This window comes from Trematomus bernacchii, unplaced genomic scaffold (genome assembly GCF_902827165.1).
Source record: "Trematomus bernacchii unplaced genomic scaffold, fTreBer1.1, whole genome shotgun sequence".
Lineage (NCBI taxonomy): Eukaryota > Metazoa > Chordata > Actinopteri > Perciformes > Nototheniidae > Trematomus > Trematomus bernacchii.
Genome location: NW_022987715.1, coordinates 357,353 through 383,486, shown reverse-complemented (window position 1 = coordinate 383,486; position 26,134 = coordinate 357,353). Strand labels below are relative to the sequence as shown.

The following is a 26,134-nucleotide window of genomic DNA, read 5'->3' as shown; positions in this document are numbered from 1 at the left end:
CAAGAAGAAGGAAAGTGTCCAAACTGACTCTCTGTTCCTCTGACTGTTTCTGAGCCCGACCGACGCACCGGGAAACTTTTTGTCCATGTCACCGGCCACCCTGAGGCCAGGACACCCATCAGCCTGCAGCCGAGCCCAAAGCCTTTTCCACGGATTAATTTAACCAAACCGGGATTTGATGTAAGTGTAAATCACCGCGTTTTGTTCTCTCTGTGTGTGTTCAGGATCCAGCCAGCTCTTTTTCATGTGTAAAAGTTTACTAAAGCTAGCCGAAATGTAAAGCAGGGCTTTATCAACTCTCTTCTACAATTTGCGGCTTTCTATACCAGCAGCGTTTACTACATCGTGTGCACGACACCAGAACTCTTTTAAAGCCTCTGGATATGGGTTTAAAGAATTATAAAAGGTAAAAAACCTGAACAGCAGTTTCCTAAAGTGTGCGTCCACGGAGCACATTATTATTGTTGATGAGAGGAGACACATGTAGCCTATCTCATTCTATTGCATCCTCCTTAATACAAAAGTATACAAGTTACAAAAACATTTACTTTTGGCTAATTCTAATATCTTAAACACGCTCTGTGTAAAGGCCCGTGTCAGACTCATTTTAGGCCACGAAGAACGCTTTGCTTTAATTTAACATTTGTACATTAGTGCTGTTTTTATCAGTTTTAAAAGTTCCCCCTCTGTGTGAGGAGATCTTAGCATTTAGGAAGTAGCAGCCTGTGGAGTTATGAATTATCATCTTCAGAGCATGTTGTGTTTCCTACAAAATCCGTAGACTCCACAGAGGCGGTCGTTATGAAAATATTTGAATATTTGGGAGGTCAAAAATATTTGGGGATGTAGAGGAAATTGATAGGTGGCAGGTGGCTGCCGGGGCAACAGGAGACCGCGGACAGAAAAACAAAGCCCCCCCCCCCACACACACACACACATGAGCGCCCGCCACAAACGAACTTATAATAACAAACACTCATACTATTTCATCCATATTGCAAACAGCATGACACGATCATTTCAGGGTTTTAAGATCTCAATATTTAAGAATGATTTTTTTATGGACAATGAATTTGTCAATAATAAAAAAATATATAATAATAATAATAATAATAATAATAATAATAATAATAATAATAATAATAATAATAATAATAATAATAATAATAATAATATCAATAATAATAATAATGAATATTATAATTATATATTATAACTTTGATAATTACAATACGAAACAAATTATATGGAAATGAAGGTCAAATTAGCTCTCATGGACGGATGTTTTCAAATGATGTATATTTCGGTCAATATTGATTTGATCAATTCTTTCTTTTTCGGCCAGATGGAAACAGATGGAAACCTGCAGCCTATTCGGCATTACTCGTTCAAAATAAATGCATGAATAAATAAATATAGGCCTACTGTCATTTAATCAAAAATAAATTAAATGAAGTTAAATAAATCAAAGCCTAGTGAGAACATTATATTCAACATCAGGACTTTTAAAAGGCCCAATGCTGTAAATTAAAAGGCTACGGTTTTGCACACATATTTAATTTCGCTATTTCAAGCCCGTACTGATAAAGGTATAGCGCTTTATTTATAAAAACAAATCAAAGTGGAGATGGATGTATTAAGATCCCCTGGTGGTGTGATGTCCTCCTGCAGGCCTCAGGTTGTAGCCTCAGCTCTTTGCATGTTCCCGGGTCATCGCATGTAAATAACATTTGTTTAATTGAACATCCGTTTGTCCTCGGGCTCAATGTATATCTGCAGCGCGTGCACAGGCCGGGCCGCGGGCCGCAGAGAGGCCCACCTGCACCACACTGTCCGTTATCAGATAAATACGTTTCATTTCAAATATTATGTAGGCTATCACTTTCAGGATCAACCTCATTGTTCTTAACAAGTGGTAATCTGCATGAGACCGTAACTTCATTATGTAATTAAATAACATATTCACAAAGCGTTTAAAATAGTTAAAACACCTTTAAAAAAAAGCTAAAATAAATACTATTCACATCAATGAAAATGTGCATTTGAAATGAAAGCGGTGGTCAGCATATTTAATTTATCTATGTTTAATTTAAAAGAAAAACGGAAACTTGCTTAACTCGCATTCTGAACATGTTATCGCCCATTTAACTTCACAGTGCATCCTTATCAACAATAACCATGTACTGTTATTTTAGCCTATGGTCTCACTTCGTTAATATAACTATTTTAATATATAGGCCACATTAGATACGTTGTTATAAAGAGTGAAATAAAATGATATGTTGTGGGTGTACAGGATAACGTGTGTGTGTGTGTTAGTCCTACTCGGCCTCTCTCTCTCAATCATATGCAAATGGCTGTTATAGGAGGGCAGAAATTAACATCTACAAACATTGGACCGAAATTCCATCTGCCGCCTCTTCGAGGAGGCCCTTAATAAGTTCTCAGACAGCAAAGTGACACACATCTTAATCAACTCTTAATCCCGGGAATTAATTCACCACGCGTTTATGAATAATTCCCGCGCTAATGCATGCAGTCCGTGGAAATGCAAGCAGTCTGCCGCGCGCACCGCCAGATGGACCGGCCAGACCCCGAAAATGAGAGGATTTTTACTTCCACTATTATTATTTTTTATTATTATCAGCAGATATATTTTAATGAGATCGCTGTCACCGGTTTATGCAAAACGCTCGTGCTTGTGCAAACTGGAGAGTCTCATAGCTGCTGATCATCTGAGAGCACGAGGCCTCAGCAGAGTTCACAGTGATTTCAGAGGAGCATGTCAGGTGGATGGAACAGTGCTCCAGGAAATAGGCCGAGCCTTCTGATGTCCAAGATCAAGATTCAGAGATTCAAAGGTCTTATCATCATATGCACAGTAGCTACATCTTAAATCGCAGGCTCTTTTAACAATGCAACATAAATATATATAAGCCATTAAGAAATACAAACAAAAAGAAAACAGAAAAATAAATAGTGCAAGAGAATGTTGCAAACTGACCAATGTGCAAGTAAATGTGTAATTAAACATGTGAAACAGACATGATGAGCTATACATAGAATGTAAAATGAAAGGTTCTGGAATAAAATACCGTTTGTTGTAAAAGTAAATACATGTGTGGAGAGAGGGTAAAATCTTCAGGTTTATTTGAGATTTTTATGAAATTCTCTCAGAGTCACTTCAGTGTGAGCCTCAGAGCTCCATCACTGTCAGCCTCTGCTTGTTAGCTCAGTGATACTGTAGTTTGTTGGCCATATTGAGATCAGGGAGGGGGGGCTCTTGATTTTGAAAATATAATCATGTGGCACCCCTGGTGCATGTGTAGGTGGTTGGAGAAAGGGGGGGGGGGGGGAGTACTGACACCTTGTTCTGGACAAAATGACCTGCCCCCCCCCCCACTCTGCCAAGCCTCTGAGCAGCACTGTCATCGGGCCGGGTGTCCATCCATCACAGCACATTTAGCCTTCGGACTGGATCACATTTATTATTCTGACCAAAATACTGGACCCTGCTCATCCTGGACCTGGGCCCTGCTCTCACAGGGGACAGCTGCTGCTCATCCTGGACCTGGGCCCTGCTCACCCTGGACCTGGGCCCTGCTCACCCTGGACCTGGGCCCTGCTCATCCTGGACCTGGGCCCTGCTCTCACAGGGGACAGCTGCTGCTCTTCAGGCGAGGCCAAACTGAACTGCAGCGGCCCCGGACACTGAGATTTTAAACGCACAAGAAAAGGCTCTACACACATCTACAGAAACAAAGACATGGTCTACTTGGGATATTTGAAGTGTTAAAAGTGAAATACGTCCTCTGTGACTCTCTGCTGTGTGCTGTTCTGCTTTTAACAAAGGGAAAGCTCTGATTTAGCTTCTTCCGCAGGATATTAAACAGTTTGGCCTTTGTTGAAATAAGTGGTAGGAATCCTCCAGCTCAGGTGATAGTATGATGGTTGGATTTGTTTGCCAGATCAGTGATTTGTCTGTATCTCATTAGATGTCAGCAGGTGTTGAACACGGCTCCATCAGATCAGGCTCGCTGAAATGTCACATCTCACATTTGACAAATCAACCAGGCAAAACTATCTGCAAAGCTAACATATGGACTTGAAATACGAGCTATTTTTCTGTTAACCTTTTAAAATCCCAAAACAGATGGATCATTTTCTGTTGAGTCATTTAACTAAACACAGAAAAAATAAACAATATTTGCTTGGTCATGAACAGGAGTAAGAATAATCCTTGTGACCCACAGGCCGATCAGAGGCTCATTAATCCAGATCCTCACAGAGTAATCCTCCTGCTGGGAGACTGACCTCACCCTCAGTCTCCCTCCTGCTTTCCCAGCGACGCTGTGGCCCCCGGCCTTCAGCAGAATACCCATTTTCCTGTCTCCTAATCTTTTGTGAAATGCTCCCATCATTCTCACGGATTCTAAACAGAAACAGATGCAGGTCTTTCTTTAATGTCTCTGGAAAATGTTACTTGTGTGAAGGGACAAATATGAAAGTGCATTGGGTGGCATTTTTAAGGGTTGATGCGTGCATGTCTGGCTGAAGTTGGACGGCAGATGTGTTTGATGGATGTTAGCTCACCTATCAGATGTCACAGATATTCAGCGGTAATAAGGTGCTAAACCTTTAATCAGAATATGCAGGTTGGCTTTGGTGGAGCATTATGTAGCTTGTCAGAGTGAGTGACGCAATGCTAAGTGAGGGTTAGGGATAGAACAATGATGACATGTGGGCCGGATTCAAATCATTGTATATAGCTCTGTGGGAACAAAAGGACAAATTAACTTATATTTGATCATCATAATGGAATACGCACTTAAAAAACTGAAACATTTGCTTTAATTAAATATATCATGTCAACAGATTAGGATAGGCAAAAATATAAAGTTTAAATAAAAAATATTAGGTTCAATTTAATAATATTGCTTTTAACCAACCTAAGTTATGTGAAATTTGTTGACATAATTACAATTAAAGTATACGTTTCAGTTTTCTTAGTGTTATTTAAAGAGTTCGTGCAATTTGCTTGCTCGTCTGAATTTCTTTTAAATACTGGATCTTTTATTTCCGTTCAAGATCTGTTCAACAATGACTATTTAACAGTTATGTTATCAAATGTGTCTGCGTTGGGTTTTATGATCCGTGTGTGTCTTCAGTGTTATCTCCGCGGTCATAAGGAATGTGTTTGGAATGGCCATTTATAATCTACAGTTCTTCATTTGAACAGATTAGGGGTTTGAAGAGTAATCTTTATGCTTTGTTGGCTGCATTTGTTAAAAGGAATATCATATTAAAAAGCGAGTATTGATCAGGGATACGGTGTCACTGACAGCCGGCCACTCTAACATCTGGCTGATATAAAGAAGTGATGTTCAAAGAGCGCAGGGGGAAATGATGTCATTTCGACTATTTCAAACAGTGACAGTGAGTCTGGTTGAAGAGTTCAACCCAGTTGTACTATGTATTGTTGGCTGTGGTTGTGTGGTGGTGGTGGGGGGGGGGGGTTGACTAGACACCATGCCATGCTCTGTACTCCGCCTCCCCCCAGCGAGGCTTCGGATTTAACCCCAGCAGAAGTCACATGTGACTGGCAGTGGCACACAAAGGACTGGCATGGTGGCAAACGGAGCGCAGGGAAACACGGAAGGGGAGTGGGGGGCTCATTCTGCACAGGCAAAGTGAGGTGAGGGGTAGGGGGGGGCACACGCCTCCCCCAGAATAGCTGGAATACACTGCTTCTAAGGCTTGTAACCACATTGGTGACCAGCAGGATGCTAAAGTGTCTGAGTCTCAGGAGGAGCTGATCACCTGTTCTGATCTTTGAAGACGCTGAGCCTGCTCTCTTCAGACAGCAGAAACACATCAGGAGGGAAACACTATTCAGATTCCTTTGAGTCAAAGTACCAATACCTCACTCTGAAAATAATCCATTTCAAGTAAAAGTACTGCCTCGAGGATGGTAATAAAGTAAAAGTATCTAAGTATGTTAAGGTAAATGTACTTCAAGTACCAGGAATAAAAGTACTCATTGCAGAATTACTCCAAAAATGTAAATATTTTAAAATATCTTATAGGTAAAAGTAGCAAATCTTCACATTTAAGGAGCTGGAAAGGTCAAATGTTTTTGATCAAAAACCTTTTAGCAAAATGCTGCCACTTCATTTTCAATAACCAACTCATGGTTTACTTACTTATTAATGTATTTACAATATTAATACTCGTTTCCTACATCTCATAGAGATTTCACATTTAGTCTTTAATGGGACTTTTCTTGCCCTGAATAACTTCTAAGTGTGATCACAGGGATAATAACTACATGACATGAGAACAATGGAGCAAAACTGTTTATTCCTCTTTTCTGATCAAACACATATAGTGTTAGACAAATATGATGTTTATTTGTTACTTTATTTATATCCATAAACCCTGTCCACATATTGAAGCTGTTAACTGCTCTGGGATGATTAAACGGCCAGTTGTTTCTGAGTAACAGGTCCACCTCGGTGGCTAGAATCTGACTTGGAAATGTCATCGTGTATTTTACAGCAATAACTCTGCTGCTCTCACCATGCAGCCCAGAATAGAGAGAGATCAGGGGCTGTTATAGCTGCTGATGTCAGCCTCAGATACTGGATCAGGATTACAACCACAGCAGGGTGAAGGGAAAGATCAAAGAGGAAAATAGAAACACACACACACACACACACACGTCTATAGTATAGTGATTTATATAAACTGATGTTTCCCTATTAAAGAGTCCATAAGACTGTGTGGTTTATTTTGGGGAGGTGTTTTTAACCCAAAGACACAAAAAGCACATGATGACACTGGGAATGTTTTTGAAGAAGAGTTGGTTGTATTTAATATATTTACTGAGAGGTGCTAGTGCTTCACATGAATCTGTTAAGAACAGTGGTGGAAGGAGTATTCAGATGATCTACTCAAAACATTCTCTTGCACTATTTCTATTTTTTATTTGTATTTACTTGCTGATCTCAAAACATTGTCTTGCACTATTTTATTTGTTTTATGTCCCAAAGATATATATATATATATATATATTCATGTTGCACTGAGCCTGAGCCATGACAATAAAGCCTTGAATATTGAATCTATTTAAGTACTACAGTGTAAAATACTCTGTTATAGTAAAAGTACTGCATTCAAGTGTGTAGCTAACTTAATTAGGCCTACAATATATTTCAAGTACAAAAAGTTAAAGTACTGGCTATGCAGAAAGGCACATTAAACAAAAATATATTTGTTGATGATTTTATTCAAATGATTGGTGCATCATGTGTTGGTGAAGGCAGGGTTTATTTGAATTACTTTATACACTGGGTTGATTAGCCTATAATAATGTATGATAATGTATGTGTCGATTTACATTTTGCATTAACCTAAATCTACAGAGTAACTACATGTATTGGATTAAAAATGAATTGAATTGAACATAGCCTACAATTAAATGTTTAACTTAAGTAGGCTACAGTACTTGAGTAAATGTACTTAGTGACATTACACTGCTGGTTAAGAATAATGTACAATCAATTTCGTATTTTTCTGTTGCCAAAATAACAGAATGTTGCAGAAATGATATATAAAACGGACTCTGTTAAAAACGAAACTCAATGAAAAGCATCCATTTAACCCTCCTGTCGTGCTACATTAAAAAGGTCACGTGTTCATGAAGTTGAATGAATGCATGGCCTCCTCTCTTAAGCCTGGTTGGAGGTTGAACCTGCTGAGGTGTACCTGATCGTGGATCAGCTGCACATCAGCTGTGTGTGATGGAAAGCGATCCGTGTTAGTGCAGCGTTATTAAAGTTATTTCAGAATATCACCGGAACAGAGACACACGACAACAACAACAACAGATCAGGGTCACACCGAACCTTCATTCAGCCTAGATCAATGCATACTGTAAGACTTTTCGGGAGCTATTACAACTGAAATATAATAGGAGACACAACACGAAGCCCGACTTTATAAAGTGGATATTTAATTTGGAGAGGAAAGCGACATCCTAATATAAGTAGGCCTAGGCGAATTATCAATTCAAATAAACGTGCTTATTTATGACAAAAACACAAGCTGTCCCGACACCAGCGGGACTTACATGAGGATGATGGAGATGTTGGTCAAAGAAGGCTTGCTCTCAACTGCCTTTCTGTGTGTGTGTGTGTGTGTGTGTGTGTGTGTGTGTGTGTGTGTGTGTGTGTGTGTGTGTGTGTGTGTGTGTGTGTGTGTGTGTGTGTGTGTGTGTGTGTGTGTGTGTGTGTGTGTGTGTGTTCAGAGCCTGCTGATGGATTTTAACCTGCTGACGGACAGCGAGGCCCGCAGCCCGGCTCTCTCCCTCTCTGACTCCGGGACCCCGCAGCACGAGGCGGGGTGTAAGGGCCAGGACACCAGCGGTGAGTAACCTGTGCAGAGTAATAATAATAATAATAATAATAATAATAATAATATAAATGTCATTATTGCTGTTATAATTAATCGGGAGGCTGTATTTCCTCGGAATAGCTTCATAAATGATGGATGCAGATTATGAAGACAAACAGCGGATGTCCTGCCCTCGTGTCTCTTATGCTGCAGGACATCCATTCCTGCAATCCACCGATTACTCATAATTTCAGCTCGAGCACACTTTAATCAGAGCCAATTGATAAAAAGAAAATATGTTATTATGCAGTGTTTATCTTGTAAAAGGCTTTGAGAGGAGTTAAATCTGATTGGATATCAGACACTGCAGTCCTAATGCTCTGATGGGTTTATAACTCACGTGAAAACTCAAATAAATATCTAAACAGCTAAAGCGTTTCTCCTGAGAGCAGCAGACACCTGCAGGAACTGGATTTGAGTCCGCACAATTCTAAATCTATGTTCAGTCATCTCCATCTGATCTCCTCCGGGATATTTGCATCATCTGTGCACTGCAGTGGCGGCGCCAGAGATTTTCTTTTTGGGGGTGCTGTGGGGTAGCTTGACGTTTCACAGAGGGTGCTCAAACATTTAGGGTTTTCCCTTAATGTACCGGGCGCTACAGTTGAATTTTCTACTGCTACACTCCCCACACACATACACATACTTGTTACAATGAAGGCTCGATAATCAGCTCACGGCATATAGGTGTAGTGTAGGCAGAGGTAAAGTGCTATTTCTATAAGTAGGGGGTGGACCTAATATCCTCTAGGTGGGTCCGGGCATGCTCCCCCAGGAAGATTTATTTTTAAAATATTGAAGTTAAAAGCATCAATCTGGTGCACTTTGAGAGCAACATGGAGAGATCTATGGATACATCTCTCAACACCCATATGAAACAACTGTAAGCAGATTTACTTTTTCTTTATGGATATTTTACAAATCACTCCCCTTTTAAACTTTATTCTTGTTTTAATGTCATATAGTATTTCCAACCCGGTATCGCGGCAAGACGTGAACATGTGACGATCTACCATGCTGGGAGACGTGAATATGTCACGGTTTCGTCCCTTCAAACGTGACAGTTACACGGTATTGTTAACATGGCCCAACCAGTGGAGAAATACCCGGAAGTGCCAAGCAAATGGTCTACCAAGACTATTGGTCGGTTTTTATTGTCAATATTAGATGTTTTTAATTTATTTTTTAATCGTTACACTTGATTTCGCCGATTTTCTTGTTGCCCCAGCTGGTCGACACCTCTTTTAGCAGAAACAAAGGCTACATTAATGTATTAAATCGATGTTAATCCATGTGTGTGGATCATAGACTGTATATATAAAGGTGTGGATGTGGAATTAACGGACGTGACGTTGTGCGATTGCGTTACCAGGCAACGCAATTTACAAACTCTTCAACTACAACCCTAATTATATTTAAAAACATTTTAGAAGGCCTCACGAAATACTTTAATGTAAATTCAAATGTAAATGTGAAGGGATGTGTGTAATGTGGTGATTGACATTATTCACCCACGGATCTATGGGTTGGGGGTATTGTTCCGCACGGACATTTTAGTTAACCGGACTTCCTGTTGATGTGAAATCCGAAAACATTTTTTAAAAATAAAATAATACTTTATTCCGAGTGTGCTTGCTTTTCTCTTTGAAAGTCATCACATAACGGCATTGTAATACACGGTTCGGTTGCATTAAATGTTACATATCTGCCGTAGTTGTCTATTTATAGAGCCCTGAGAAGACTTCTGGACAAACAGGAAGCACTGCCGCCAAAACTGAAAACGTGACATGGATCATAAATATATAAGCAATTAAACAACATCTTACATTTCTTTTCACACAATACGTCTCCTTGCAGTATCAATATTAATTCGGCTGACTTTTATATTTGATCCAATTGGTAGATAAGCTGTATTTACACCATAACGGTGCACAGCTGATAGAAAGGGACACCTAGTGGTTAAAGCACGTTATTGAATTTTATTATTTTATTATTTTTCACAAAAATGAAACCATCAATAGCAAAAACAGAATTAACTGTCATTAGTAAACCACTCAAATAAAAAGATCATAAGTGGTTTTGTTTTACATATATTTTAAGGATAATAATAGCAATGTAACACTGTCTATGACACTTACTGTATAACACTGATTTGAAAAACATACAGAAAAAACAAATTCACTGCCCTTAATAAAGTATTTAAATATACATTTCAGGTGTGCTGTTTTGTTTAGATCATTAACATCTGGAGGTCTTTTAATGTCCTTTTTGATTATTGTTACACCAGGTCTTGTCAAAACCTTTATTCCATATTCAATATCCATTACTAAACAAAACAGCAATTCTACTCCACTACAATTCTGAGGTTAACCTGGTATTTTTACTCCACTACATTTATTTTAGTTACTTTGCAGATTCTGATTAATGATGTGAAATATAAACAACCCTTAAATCAGGCTTTAGTTACACCTGAGTAAAATTCAGGGAAGGTGATTGTCAAGTGCCAACAATCAGGAGAGATATTTGATAGTTGCTGCTTGAGAAGACTAAACATTTATCTGCAGATCCCTATAAAGTATATTCATTACTCGTTATTCTCTACTAATAGTTCATTAAAGACTGTATATAATGGCTATTTTGCACATCCCTTTCAAGATTTCAAGATTTTCTAAGGTTCATTGACATATCATATACACAACTAATTCAATAACGTGCTTTAACCACTAGGCGGTGCACACAAGGTACACACAGCCATAATAACTTTGTATTATTAGTGTAGGACACTTGTGTATGTATAACATCTGAAGATGTGTAGTTTTATTCATGTTTTCACATAATTGTACAGGATATTGCTATATTATTTCACATGTTTTACTTCTAATATCTGATTTGTAAAACATCACAGACAGAAAGGTATATCCGTCATTCAACAGTAAGCTATTGAAATTCTGAATCCATAGATGTGTCTCCCATCACCCAAATCCCCTGACTATTCTCTCAACTCAGTATTTACATTCTTATATTCAAAGAAAATCAGTAATATCTTTAAAAACTACAAGTCCTTTTCTATCAGCTGTGCACCGTTATGGTGTAAATATAACCTATCTACCAATTGGATCAAATATAAAAGTCAGCCGAATTAGTGTTGATACTGCAAGGAGACGTATTGTGTGAAAAGAAATGTAAGATGTTGTTTAATTGCTGATATATTTATGATCCACGTCACGTTTTCAGTTTTGGTGGCAGTGCTTCCTGTTTGTCAGACTTGTTATATCTATGATCCACACACATGGATTAACATCGATTTAATACATTAATGTAGCCTTTGTTTCTGCTAAAAGAGGTGTCGACCAGCTAGGGCAACAAGAAAATTGGCGAAATCGAGTGTGACGATTAAAAAATAAATTAAAAACATGTAATTTTGACAATAAAAACCGACCAATAGGCGCGGTAGAGCATTTGCTTGGCACTTCCGGGTATTTCTCCACTGGTTGGGCCATGTTAACAATACCGTGTAACTGTCAAGTTTGAAGGGACGAAACCGTGACATATTCACGTCTCCCAGCATGGTAGATCGTCACATGTTCACGTCTTGCCGTGATACCGGGTTGAGTATTTCATAACTGTTTTTCATTTATTCTCTTATTGTTTTATAACTATAATGATCATATGAAGGTGTGCCTCGGAAATACTTGTTTACATAAATGGTGACCAAACTGTTTGAGACCCACTGAGATAACTTAGACTAAAGTTAACTATCTAAACACTCAGAGAGTCCTTTAGCTCACCTGAGTCCCTCAGTCTGACAGGAGAGGACTTTCCCTTCACCTTGTTGTAGAAACAGCTCCTTCTATCCGTTAGTGCAGCTAGCTAAACAGATGCTAACAACACGGTCCCTGGCACGGTGTGCTCTCTCTCTCTCTCGCTCGCTTAATCACACTTAATGCGCGCCTGCCACACACACACACACACACACACATAGGGATGGGTATCGTTAAGGTTTTAACGGTACTACTACTTTTATCGATACCGCTTATCGGTCCGGTCTTTTAACGGTACTCTTATCGGTTCTTTTGGAGAGAAAAATGAGGTAAACTAACTATATGTTGTATGTCAGGGACGACGGATGGAAATTAGCTCAAAGCTAAAATCCGGCATATTTACACTTGAAGCATTATTTGTCTAAAGTATTCATTAATGTGCATTGTCCCTATTCAAATAAACAATTAAATGAAAATTAACAAATTGTGAACAAAACTAACATTGCTTTTTATTTAAATGAAATACATAATATTTCACATCAACAGAAACAACAACGTTTTAGCAAATCATATTAAATAATCTGATGACAGAACTGTGAACAGAATGGCTGAAACTTTAACAAACTAAATAACTCAGTTCCCTCTAATCATTAACCCATGTTTGAATCATTGAGTTAGCTCCGTGTGTTGCTGCTAGCATACATAATATACCTGACGTGGAAACGTTACTCGTGGATGGGGCAACAGAGCTACTAGAGAGACAGTCGAACCCGGTGCATTTCTCCGTCTGAACGTGGTGCACTTTTGCAAGATGTTTTGACAAATTGCTCGTGTTACCGCCCTGACATGCTAAACTCTTATTGCACTTTAGGCAACGAGCGAGACGGGTAAAGTTTAACCACACCTCGGAGCGCGTTCTCTCCGCCATCTCCTCCGTGTGTGTGTGTGTTGCTGCATGTAGCAGCTGCGTGTGTGTAAACTGCCCCGCCCCCTCGCACACAGGCGGGGGAGAGAGATCTCTCGTCTGGATTGGAGAGATCGAAAATACAAAAAATGACGCATTTTGCAGTCTTTTTGCATATTAGAAACGGAGCTGGCGACACTAAAACTGAAATATAATGTTTGTGTAGCAATAATACACATGACATATTTTTTAGATGTCTCCAGTACCGATAAAAAGACCGATAACGTCGGAGCTTAACGGTACCACGGTCTTTAATAATTCAGCCCCGAGGCCCGTTTAATACCGGGGCTCGGTACCCATCCCTACACACACACACACACACACACACACACACACACACACACACACACACACACACACAACACACACACACACACACACACACACACACACACACACACACACACACACAGAGCCGAGCTTGAATGAAACACAGAGACCCAGAAGTACTTGTTCTGAACTGTGGCATATTATTTTCGAATCAATCATTTTTCAAATTATGAATTTCACACGTAAAAAAAAATGAAAGACACATACATTTCTTGGGGGTCCTTGGGGGGTGCTATGGCTATCCTAGGGGAGCTTCAGCACCCCCTAGCACCCCCCTGGCACCGCCTATGTGCACTGGAAACATTGAAACGTTGACTTTAATTAAATGTATTATGACAACACATTTCACACGACTGTATAAGATTGAAAGCAATAATATTAAGTTGAACCTAATATTTTGTATTTAAACTTAATATTATTGCTTTCAACTAACCTAATACAGTTATGTGAAATATGTTGACATTATAAATTAATTAAATTCAACGTTTAAGTCTTTTCAGTGTTTTTAATCATCTACAAAGCAAATCAATAAAACATATAAAGTAGCCTTAACTATTATATCAGAACAAATTAAGACTAAAAACCACAAAAATACACTTTGTATTGCTTGTAAAGATAACTGTTTGAAACTTCGGTCATGCCATTAAAGGTCAGATCGAAGGAATGACGTAATGCTGAATGTTGATTGGTCAGGTGGGTTAGGGATAAGACTAACACTAGTTTCTCTCCCTTTGCATAAACAGACCACCTTAGCTCGTCCAACGATGCTATGAACACGTGTTAAACAGGACAAGTCATCTCCGTATGTTTCTCATAGCTTTAACACTTAAACCCACCCATATCTGTATTTATATCTATCTTGGGTGTGTGTGTGTGTGTGTGTGTGTGTGTGTGTGTGTGTGTGTGTGTGTGTGTGTGTGTGTGTGTGTGTGTGTGTGTGTGTGTGTGTGTGTGTGTGTGTGTGTGTGTGTGTGCGTAACCCAATCTAATTGCTAAACTGTGTGTGGTTAGAAATCCAGCCCTAACAAACTGTCAAACACAAACTATTTTGGAGTGAAATGTGGTGTAAAATGCTTGGTGTGTGTGTGTGCAGTCTTAAAGAGGTCTTGTGCAGCTCAGTTACGTAGCTCTCATGAATTCTGTCGGAAGTAAAACTCATGTGCTGCCTGTAAAGCCTTCCTCCATCTGTTTATGAATGTGAAATGGGTCCTATGGAGGTACACAGAGAAGCAGCAATAATGCAGTGATTACATTTCTGTGTAGATGTAAGTGAAATGTGTTTGATAAAGCTATTAATTTAATCGTTATATTCCCAATAAAAGCCTTACAAATCGTAGATTTTCTCTACTGTTCAATTAACCACAACAATTTAAATTAAATAAAGAAATGTTCCTATTTTGCAATAAAAAAATATGACATATTTAGCTTACACTCTATTTTTAGATGTATGATTAATAACTCTTAGGGTCTAGTAAATACACCCCTAACGGCTTACTGGCATTGTGTGTAATTATTCGTTTTATTTTAAGTTTAATATTTTTGATGTAGAGAACTTCGGGTTCTTGTCTTGATCAGTTCATTTAAATACAGATGATTCCAGCAGATAGCCCTGACATGGTGCTTGCTAAATCACAAAACAATATTGAAAACAAAATCACAAAACAATATTGAAAGCACAATAGTCATGAATGGATTTTTAAAGATTCTAACGGCAAACACATCTCCTACAGTTTGTTGGGTTTTGTTCTCCTTGTAACGAACACTAGATTCCCCCTTCAATCAGGGCTGGGTTACAGTGAGGAATAAAAGAGTGCACCGCGGTACACAGCGCTGACGCCCATGCTTCAGGCTCTGTGTCTCACACCCAGGACTGAGCTGACCGAGTCTCTTCATAATGAGCGTCCTCTCTGAAAATAGGTGCAGCTCCTGTTAAAACTGACTTTGATTTGACCCTTGAGAGACTGTTTGGCTTTTAAAAGCTTTGACCTGGACCAAATATGTGATGGTCTGTATGTCATGATTTCTGTTGATAAATTCTGCATTTTGCTGTTTTCCAGATGTTTAAAAGGGATTTAGTTAAAAGCCTTGTGTAGTTGTTTTCCAGATTAGAGCTGTGAGAGAGGCTGACCTGGAACAGCTCTGTCATGTCGGCACATTATCAGTCAGATTGCTCCTATTGTTGGTCCGCGCGCCACTCTAAAAAGGGCTGCCCTTTCCGCAGTATTGTGTTTTAGACTTTGGCCTTAAGTGACAGCTTACCCAGTGTCAGTTTACTGGCAGATAACAGCCCTGCCTGGCCCTTATTGGTTTTGCCGGCGGCCCTGTGGAGCCTCTTTTTAAACCCTGCTGATCATTTCGAACTGCTCCGTGAGCTAAGCCCTCGCCAAACAGAGCCCAACTTGCCCCAGTCACAAAAGCCTGATCCGCAGGATTAGCTGGCCAACTAATTTCACTCCTTTCTGTGAGGTCCTCAAATTGTGGGAGAGATCTGGCAGGGTGACGCCTGGCAGACACAACATGGATGTGTGGTCCTTTAAACCGTCGCGCTGGGGGCCAAATGCAATCACACACTGCTGCTGCACATCTTTGAACGTAATGCAGTGTTTGGAATTATTATCTATTGGCAAGGTCACACCCATGCTTGACAGGAGGGATTTCAGATGATGTGGGATCTGACAATAAAAGGCAGTCAGTTTCAGCAGACAGAGCTGCAGGCGTCAGAATAACTGCAGAAACCGGCTGTGTGAAGGTTTCACTGCAGTGTCTTTGAAAGGAACTAGGGAATCTGGTACTAATTATAGGGAAAACGGAAACAATGTTGGTACATTTTCATTTAATTAAATCAGTCTTACTGAAAGCTCAGCAGGTCAGCTGAAAATCAAGGGTCAGAGTATATATAGTTCTTCAGTTATAAAAGGGAACAATCATTATTATAAATCATAAGTTGGCTTGAACTGATTCTTTTTCCATCATTATGCTTTTAGCAACAAGTCCACCAAACATATTTAAATAGAAATACCGGAAGAAAGTTCAGGTATACACTTGTACTTCAATGTGGTGCTACAGCATTAATAACTTACATACATAGATCAAAAATCCCCAAAATCAAATGAATACACAATGATAAATTAGATAGTGAGTCTATATGTACTAGACTGTTCGGTTGTTTCTGTCTACTCCCCTCCATGTTCCCAGTGTCCTCATGTCACCCTTTCTCTCTGATGCAGACACAGAGAAATCCCAGCAGAACCAGCTGGATGAGTCCAGCGCTGAGGACGGCTCCCTGAAGAAGAAGCAGAGGAGGCAGAGGACTCACTTCACCAGCCAGCAGCTGCAGGAGCTGGAGGCCACCTTCCAGAGGAACCGCTACCCCGACATGAGCACCAGGGAGGAGATCGCAGTGTGGACCAACCTCACAGAGGCCCGGGTCAGGGTGAGTACCAACCCCGCTCAGAGAGCCAGAGCTCCGGACACACTTCTCCCAGTGTCCAGCTTCACCCTGTCCCACCAGGACATCTTTTATATTAATATGCCAGTATCATTGCCAAAACCATATCCTAGTTCAGGGGTAGGCAACCCCTCTGAAGTGGCTCCCTGTAGCTTTGACAAAAAATAACATGGCAAGGAATAACAGCTATTTGTTGAACAATGGACTCACCCTTTATCTTGGAGTTTGAGGTGATACTGTGACAGTGAAAAAATAGGAATATTTCGTCAGCTAATGTATGTGCCTCGTCCTTACGGGGGTGGCTAATACTAGATATTAGACCCACGGCTTTGGAAAACTATATCCGTTGTTAAATCCAAAAAAAGTCACAAATGAAATAGACAGTCAAATTCTGCGTGCGGATTCCTTTGCCTTTACTGCCAACAATGCTGGCTTTACTGCATGCTTGATATATTGTGAGAAATTAGCAACCACAGAACATTTAATCTTGAAAGACATTTCAAGAACAAGCGCACAGCATTTGCTGCTTCCTCTGTTGTAACAAGTAAAAATAGCAATAGTAATTTTTTTGTATTGAGGCAACAAACACATTTTTGTAAATATATTTATTTAAAACGTTATAATATGTGTTATCAAATAAGTTATACGACTCCAGACAAACCTTATTTGGTGGCAGAGGGGGAAAAATTGCCCTTTTAATTGCAGGAATAAAACAATTAATTTAAACATATCATGTACTAGGTCTGATGTTTTATTCCCTCCTGCCAAAGCTGGGGTCCACACACCTCAGAGTCAGAGGGGCAGCACAGGGGGCTTTGGTCCCTGTAGCTATATATATATATATATATATATATATGGAGCAGGAGGACACATTCTGATGGATGACAATACAATCCCTGGCCTGCCTTATAGCAATGGATCAAATGAATGCTGGCTGGATGAAAGGTCACATAGCACACACTCTTGTTATTTTTGAAAAGGACGACAGGCTACACATGGTCCCTGATGGAGTCTATCATCTGTCCCCTACATGTGCCCTTTCAGAGCTGCTGTTAGCATCACAGCGGCAGCCTCATGGAACATATTGATAATAGAGGGATGTTGGATCAGTTGCTATTCAAGCTAATGTGTCTTTGGCACATTTAAACTGTACAGATTTAATGTATTTATGTTGACTTAACTGGTGTTAAAGTGAGAGCAGCCTTTAGCAGCATTTAGCACAAATGTGCTTCAAAATATACTTGCCTCCCATGGCCAAACATGCATACGTGTGCGTTATCTTATCCATATAACGTAATGGGACCACCAGAGAATGCCACACACATCTGATATACTCCTGACACAACCCTGCTAGTGGCTGGACTTCAGCTAACTGCTAACATCAGCATGCTAACATGCTCACTATTAAAATGTTAAAATGTTTAGCAGGTATCTCCTTAGTGTGTGACCTCAAATGGATCAGAATACCTAAACAGTAATATAGGGTTAAGTCATCATCTATTGCATGGGAAATATTATTATAGGAGTACATGATCATGATTAAAGCTGCACTTATCGACCATATTTCTTTCAGGGTGCATGCCACACAGGCGCTAAAGCCCTGAACAGTGAGTCCAAGGTTAGCCACATTTAAGGTCTCTCTCCACTATCTCTATTAAATGGATGAATTAAATAAATAAAAAATAGACTCTTGCAAGAAAAATAGGGCTGATGAATGTTATGAAGCACCAGGTTTATGGGACTGTTTGCTAACAATGGGCCAACTTTTTGCTAGCATGTGAATGAGGTGATTAAATATCTATGTCTATTACATATTCATTAAATATGAAGGTCAGCAAAACGTTGTATGTGTTACTTCCACGCTCTTAACTTTTGTTGATTTACAATAAAGAAATGAAACTTCACTGGCCATGACATAAAAAGCAAATAGTTACATGTTTTAAATTTGATGCTGTGTGTAATTCCTACACTATGCTGACATCACCAAGAATGTTCATACAGTTATATAGAGTTCATACTGATGCTTCATTTAAATGAAATCAAATACATATCAGTGCCTTTTAGAGAGATATTATGATATCCTTCTCATGCAGTCATTCACAGAAGGCGTATAAACGTGTCTGCAGTGGATCTGTTGGATAACCTTGACATTCAGCCTCTTCACACACCTTCCAGCCTTGGCTCCGGGGCACTGGACTACTGATTGGGTGACTTCCTCTGGCGGGGGTTTCCCCTGCTGTCACTGAGCGGGATGGAAAACTCAGAGTCATGCACTTTAAACTCATATTAATGATCAACAGCATACTGTTACTATACCAACAGAGCATTGGATGATACACAGCATGTACAGTGGGTCAGAGAGCAGAGAGACGGAGAGTATAAACACGATAAGACAGGTAGAAGATGTACAAGGATAAAAGGGATCAAACATTTAACAACAAAAAGAAATTACGTTCAGCAAATACATAGTTAACCAAGAAACTTCTGTCACACGGATACACAAATCGAAACACAGTCTGGTTGCTGTGTAATTCAGCAAAAGTTGCACAACTTCACACAAAGAGAAACTTTGTGGGTTTCATTTCTTAAAACCCTCAATTTAGATTTTTCCACTAAGCTTTAATCCAATTCATATCCTCCAAATATAGGACTATAAAATGACAAATGTGAAGATTGCCCTCCCCTGACATTTCTTTCATTGGGATCTCACTATTCAAATAAGTCAATGATTAGTTTTAATAAGCCTTGCCTAATATGACTGTTTGACGATACACTTCAACTTACTTTCGGGGATCATTGTGTCTTTCAAAAATTCTGGAGACAATATTACTGAAATAATTTTTTGAAGGGGGGGGTGTTGGATACTCTGACTATATGTGCTTTAGAATTAGACTTTATTGACTGGCGGGCACATTTTGATAGAAAAAAGGAATAAAGTCCTTTAAAAGTAATTTCCTTAGTCACTCAAGTTCTTCCTGCACAAATAATATTTATCAGTATTGTCGGTAAAGCCCTGAAAATAGTGGGGAAAAGGTTATAAGCATACAGACAGGCTGTGAGCAGGCCACTGATTTTACTTTTCACAATGCCACTCGTCTCACTCAATTTCTCACCTGGACAGGTGAACTGTATTTTCATCACTTGTTCTGATATTCTTAGTTTTAGTTAAGCAGCCACATCACTAAAACCAGGAAAAGGTTTCTTAAGAAAAACGTTGAGAAACTAACTTGTTAAGGGCTTTAAGGGAAGCACCAGGGTTCAAAGAGGGTTCACCAGATAGACGGTACACTAAAAACTTTTTTTCTTCTTTTGCTTTCTTAGGTATGGTTCAAGAACCGCCGTGCCAAGTGGAGAAAGCGAGAGAGGAACCAGCAGGCGGAGCTATGCAAAAACGGCTTTGGTGCCCAGTTCAATGGACTCATGCAGCCCTACGATGACATGTACACAGGCTACTCCTACAACAACTGGGCCACCAAGAGCCTAGCAAGCAGCCCCCTCTCCGCCAAGAGCTTCCCATTCTTCAACTCAATGAATGTAAGCCCCCTATCATCCCAGCCCATGTTCTCCCCCCAAAGCTCCATCCCCTCCATGAACATGGCCTCCAGCATGGTGCCCTCAGCAGTGGCCGGGGTTCCCACTACGGGGCTTAACAACCTGGGTAACCTGAACAACCTCAATAGCCCTACAGCGCTCAACTCGGTGGCGGTGTCTGCGGCCACGTGCCCCTACGCCTCCACCGCCAGCCCCTACATGTACAGAGACACCTGCAACTCCAGCCTGGCCAGCCTGCGGCTCAAAGCCAAGCAGCACACCAACTTCGCCTACCCGGCAGTGCAGAACCCCGTGTCCAACCTGAGCCCCTGCCAGTACGCTGTGGACCGGCCGGTATGAAGGAGAAGCTCCGGCGACCATCCCTAACCAACTGACCAGCTGTTAGTCCACTGTTACTCCACTCCTCATCTCACACTGCCAGATGTGCTGCAGCCTGGCAGATTGTGTTTCGATGGTACACAAAGAGAATAATCTTCAAAACTGACACAACAAATAGAATTGCCCAGATGGACCACCGTGCTTCAAAGGAATTCTTTCCAGTTTGTGGGACTTTGTCGCTGACCAACTGCCTAAAGGATTTCTAAAGATTATATGAATTATCTTTTTTTTTTTGCCTTCTTTTGAACTGCATGATTAGAATAAACGTAGAAAACAAGAGTAAATAAAACATGGATGCTTCAACTGGACTGGTGTTCAACATGTTGACCCACAAACATCAGATGCGATCTGCGCGACTGTCGCAGGAAAAGGGACCTGTGGTTGCTATGCAGGAGAAATGGAGGATGTATATAACGGACCTTTTTGTTTTGTATGTGACAAAAAATATATGAAAACGTACTTTAAAGATGAGAAAAGCATGTTCTTCAAAAGCAAAGGCCCGAGGTTTATGTACTATGAGCACATCCTTTAGGAACTTTAAACTTTGTTGTGATTCTTCTCTACGTGGAAGGTCACAGGTCAAAGGTCAGCCTGGATGGGCAACAGGAGGGCCGTCCTGGAAAGTGAACACAACAACAACAAGTTACTCACACATACCGGAACATCAGCAAGATTTTTCAAGTAAAAACTCTAAGCCATTGAGTATATAGATTTGTGTGGTGTTTTACGAAGCAAGTCCATGACTGTAAAAAGTGTATGTAAGAGTGCAGTTGTCATTGCAAAAAAACAAGCTTTTTTTCCTGGTGTAGCCTGCTCTGTCTCATTAAAGAACCAATTAAAGCATCACGTTTTATGAACTACACATGGACTTTGACCGTCATAAGAACAGAACACGTCCTCCATATCTCTGATCTATAACCTGTGGTGGAAAGTAACTCAATTCATGTATGTATCATACAACTTTCAGGTACTTGTACTCTAGCATTTACATTTTCTGCCACGCTATACATCTCCTCCACTACAATTTGGAGAGTTTTTGCCCCACTAGATGCATTTAATAACTTTAGTTACTAGTTACTTAACAGTATTAGAATGATATATTGAGTATTTTCAACAAATACATAATGATGTATATATTATTATAGATTGAGATGATGTGTCACCATTGAATGATTTGACAAGCTACCTATAGCAGTAGATACATACGTTTAAATGAGCTTCACTTTTACCAGCCCATATTAAAGTAATGTGCACATTAATGCATCAATAATGAATTATAGTTATAATATTGATTATAAGAACTATATCATTTATGAATCTGAAATGGGCAATTCTCCATATAAGGCACTTTTACTTTTGGTCCTTAAAGTATATTTTAGATATTAATACTTTGTACTTTTACTCAAGTAAGCTTTTGATGCAGGATTGAACCTGTAGTATTTCTACAGTATATGACGTATTGCTACTTTTTTAAACTTTAAAAAAATCTGTCTATAGTCTATAAAAACCAAAACACAACGTTCTCAAAGCTATGAGCACAACACCATGGTAACGCAGACTCACTTCCATGGCAACCAGTAAGCAACACTGGAGCGGGCAGTGGGCTGCTGGGAGATATAGATGTTCCGGAGCCGTCTCACTGATACGTTTGACCTACACTCTGAGGGGGGGCCGCAGGCTATCCAGTAACACAGCAGAAATTCACGGCTGAAGCAGGGCCAGGATTACACAAGGGCCCGGAGGAGAGGGGGGTCCCAGCGGAGCCACAACCAGGAGTTAGCAGCCCATCAATTTCCATCAGCCCCCCCAACTGTTTATTGCTCTGACATTTCCACTGTGTGTTCCTTTTACACTCAATTATAAAACGTCACATTTTCAACTGAAATGCTGCCATTAATACAAACACACACATTCTACTAATACTGCTTCGACTAATATAAGTGCTAGTCCACAAATATATTTTAAACAATTGTTTATAATAAAGTAACATTACAACTTGAACACATGATGTTTTAAAGCAGAGAAATGTAACTAAACAAACCAGATTTTCTAAAGTAAGTTTAAATAATATGCAATATCAGATGCTAATAATAATGAAGGTAATAATAAGTACAGAATCTAATAACTCAGCTAAAATGTTAATTTTAGGCATACAATTTGTATTGCAATTGTTATTGTAAAACGTTCCTTTTTTTTAACCTATTTGAATCTTCCGTTAAATGATTTGAACCTGAAGAAATGGAACATGGAATATAACATTCTAATCTTGGCTGACGGTCCACACAGCTCATTGCTACAAATCACTGTCTTTCCTCTAAAGAAAGTTACAGCATCTTTAGTTCTGATTGTTTAGTCAAACATTCAGGATGTAATGAAAAGGAACTTTACAAAACATTATAACATTAAATAAAATTATAAAGCTTTTCTATGAACCGTAGTGGAAATTAAAAGACAAAACACTATAATAACTGTCTCTATTTTCCCTAAAATGACTTCATAGTTTCACACAGGAGACCTACAGACTGATACTGAATGAAGGTTAACACAACATGAAAGCCCTCTTCATCTTGATTGTAGTTAAGAAAATCAAAACACTAACTAATACTGGCTCCAAAAAATAACTTTGTAAGTTTTAACTTCATAATGAAAACTTCCCTTAAAGTGGACCTATCATGCTATATTTGAATAATATAGTGTAGGACCATACCTATATAAGGCATATTTCTACTTTTTTTTTTTCAAAATACCAAACAGATCATGCATTTTAGCCATGCCTCATTTCGCTCAATTTGAAAGATGTTAGCTCTGTTTTTGCAAGGGCTGATTCTGTGAGAACAGCACCATCTACAGGCCTGGCATATGTACTACAGCGTCTCCAGCGCTTTCGAACGGCAATGGCCGTGGCTGTCTCCTCCTGATTGGTGGAGTTGGCCCAATAGCCGTAGCGCCACCGTCCTGACGTCAGGACAGTGTTCAAATGTGGATCAGTTTTTATCAGATCCGTATGGAGGAAAATAGAGAGGGTTGTGTTTTCTGACACTTGGTGAGTTCCCTGGAACACCGGGGACACATATTCATGTATACAAGACGTACAAAAGTGCATTTTGCATGATAGGTCCCCTTTAAGGTTTTCCTTCATTTGAAACAGCCATAGAGACTGAGTCAGTGATAATCAGAAGCAGGGACATCCTGGCATACAAGGAGTGCCTAATATAGAATATTGAAAAGTGACATGTAAAGAAACATCACTCAGAGCCAGAGCCGGGCTCATGGTGAGGAAAGCTGTGCTCTGAACACATGAGCAGCTCTCAGCCTGCAGCGTGCTCACCCCGGGAGGGACTGAGCCGGGGTGAGCACGCTGACGGCTGGCAGAACACACAGACGGTACTCAGAGCTGAAAGATTATATGATTAGCGGTGGGACACTTAGAAAAAAGTTACCAAAAATACTCTTTTTTTAATTTGTCCGAATGTTGGTTTTGATGTAACAAGTATATATCAAGGTTCAAAGGCTTTTAATGCACGGCTAAAGTGGCAATGCAAACGTCTCAGTCGCTTCCAGCAATGCAACATTATTTTATATATATCAGACATAAAACAGTAAAACTAATTTAAAAAACAACGTTAGCTTAGCCGATCTCCATTTAGAAAACACGCATTTTAAAAGGTTTTTCGCCTGCCGTCTGTCTGCAGACTTGTCAAAGCATTAATTCATGGTTTTTACTAACCGGTATCAGTATGTTGTTACTTCGGCATCATTTTGAAACGTGTATTACAATTAAATCACGGTCAAATATGTTCATCTTGTTGTAGTTGTAGCCCCCTTGCCAGCGATTCTCTCTCTAGTTTAGCATACTCAGCCCGACTCAGCCTGGTTGTTCCTGGCCCTAGAACCACGATTTTATGGGGCCAGAAAAACTGTGAATTAGGACCCGCTAGCCGGTACTAGGCCAAGTGGAAACGCAACCAAAGACGGGCCGCTGACGTCACAGCTCTCTTAAACGGGGCTCCGCGCTGTAGTGCCTGTCAGCCTTCCATCTGTGCACAAACTTATCTCGTGCCCTCATTGGTCATGTGCGCGTTCGTGTGTGTTGGAGGAGGGGCTCTATAAGGAAGTGGCAGATTTTCTCCGGTTGTGTATTTTCAAATTCTAGCGATATCGATCCGGTTTCTCAAACTTACCTACCCTACCTTTAACTACAAGTAAATAGTATTTATAAGATGAAAACGTAAAATGAAATATTGTACAGTGAAACAAAATACTGCTTATTGTAATAATGATCACCCATACAGGGTCTAGCAAGGGTTAGACAGGGTCTAACAATATTGATATGTGCCGTTAAAAGAGGATTCAGATCAAAGAATATCATCTAAATGAAATGGAGGCATTCCGGAACATCAGCGTGGAATAGTTTTTGGATGTCACATAGATAATCTGAATAATGAGAAACGCTCAGTTAACCACATGTATTTGCCCTTTGATTTGAACATCTCCACTCCTCAGGTGGAGATGTTCCACTTCTTAATTAGACACAGAGTTTGAATGTATCACATTCAGCATCAGACAGGGCCTTTCCAAAGTGTACAACTGGCAGAGGAGCTTTTTAAATCGAGCTGCTGACCCGAGAGCAGCCTCCTCCTGGTGGACTGCAGAGCTGTGGAGCGAGGTGGAGCGTCACAGTGTGTGCTTCATCGATCAATATTCCACCGGAGGGGAGATGTGTGCGGTCCCTGATGTTTACTCACAGTACAGATACAGCAGGAGCAGAGATCACAGGCCGGAAACAAATACAGAGGCATCTGAAGTTCTAACAATCTCCTCGGAGAATAGAGAGGAGACAAAACAACAGATGGAGAAACATGGACAGCAGCTCTGCTGAAATAGATAGACCTCATATTTCAGGAATTAGTGTTTATTTATTTTTTCCTATCTTTAAATGTTTTTCTCTTGAGAAGAAATAAATGCAAACACCCACCATGATATCTGCTTCAGAGTACTGAGGTACATATGACCTTTGGTTTATAACAATTGTGTGACATCACATTATTGTTTTTATTATTATTTAAAGGGGACCTATCATGCAAAATGCACTTTTGTACGTCTTTTATACATGAATATGTGTCCCCGGTGTTCCAGGGAACTCATCAAGTGTCAGAAAACACAACCCTCTCTATTTTCCTCCATACCCAAATCTCTAAAAAAGGGGCTGCAACGGATCTGATAAAAACTGATCCAGATTTGAACACT

At 39.8% G+C, this 26,134-nt stretch overlaps 1 protein-coding gene across 1 annotated transcript; it reads left to right on the top strand.

Moving 5' to 3' along the window:
• Window positions 1–21,722, top strand: pitx3 (paired-like homeodomain 3). Its single transcript, XM_034142169.1, has 4 exons — window positions 1–180; window positions 8,309–8,426; window positions 16,737–16,942; window positions 20,279–21,722. Exons 2-4 carry the CDS (start codon window positions 8,318–8,320, stop codon window positions 20,846–20,848), a joined length of 885 nt encoding a protein of 294 aa, XP_033998060.1. The 5' UTR covers window positions 1–180; window positions 8,309–8,317; the 3' UTR covers window positions 20,849–21,722.
• The last annotated feature ends 4,412 nt before the right edge of the window (window positions 21,723–26,134 follow it).

Excerpts from the sequence above, each read along its gene's own strand:
- pitx3 (XM_034142169.1), top strand. The coding sequence starts at position 8,318 with ATGGATTTTAACCTGCTGACGGACAGCGAGGCCCGCAGCCCGGCTCTC. Across the intron at positions 8,427-16,736 it reads TAAGGGCCAGGACACCAGCG|ACACAGAGAAATCCCAGCAG; the intron begins GTGAGTAACCTG and ends TCTCTGATGCAG. Across the intron at positions 16,943-20,278 it reads TCACAGAGGCCCGGGTCAGG|GTATGGTTCAAGAACCGCCG; the intron begins GTGAGTACCAAC and ends TTGCTTTCTTAG.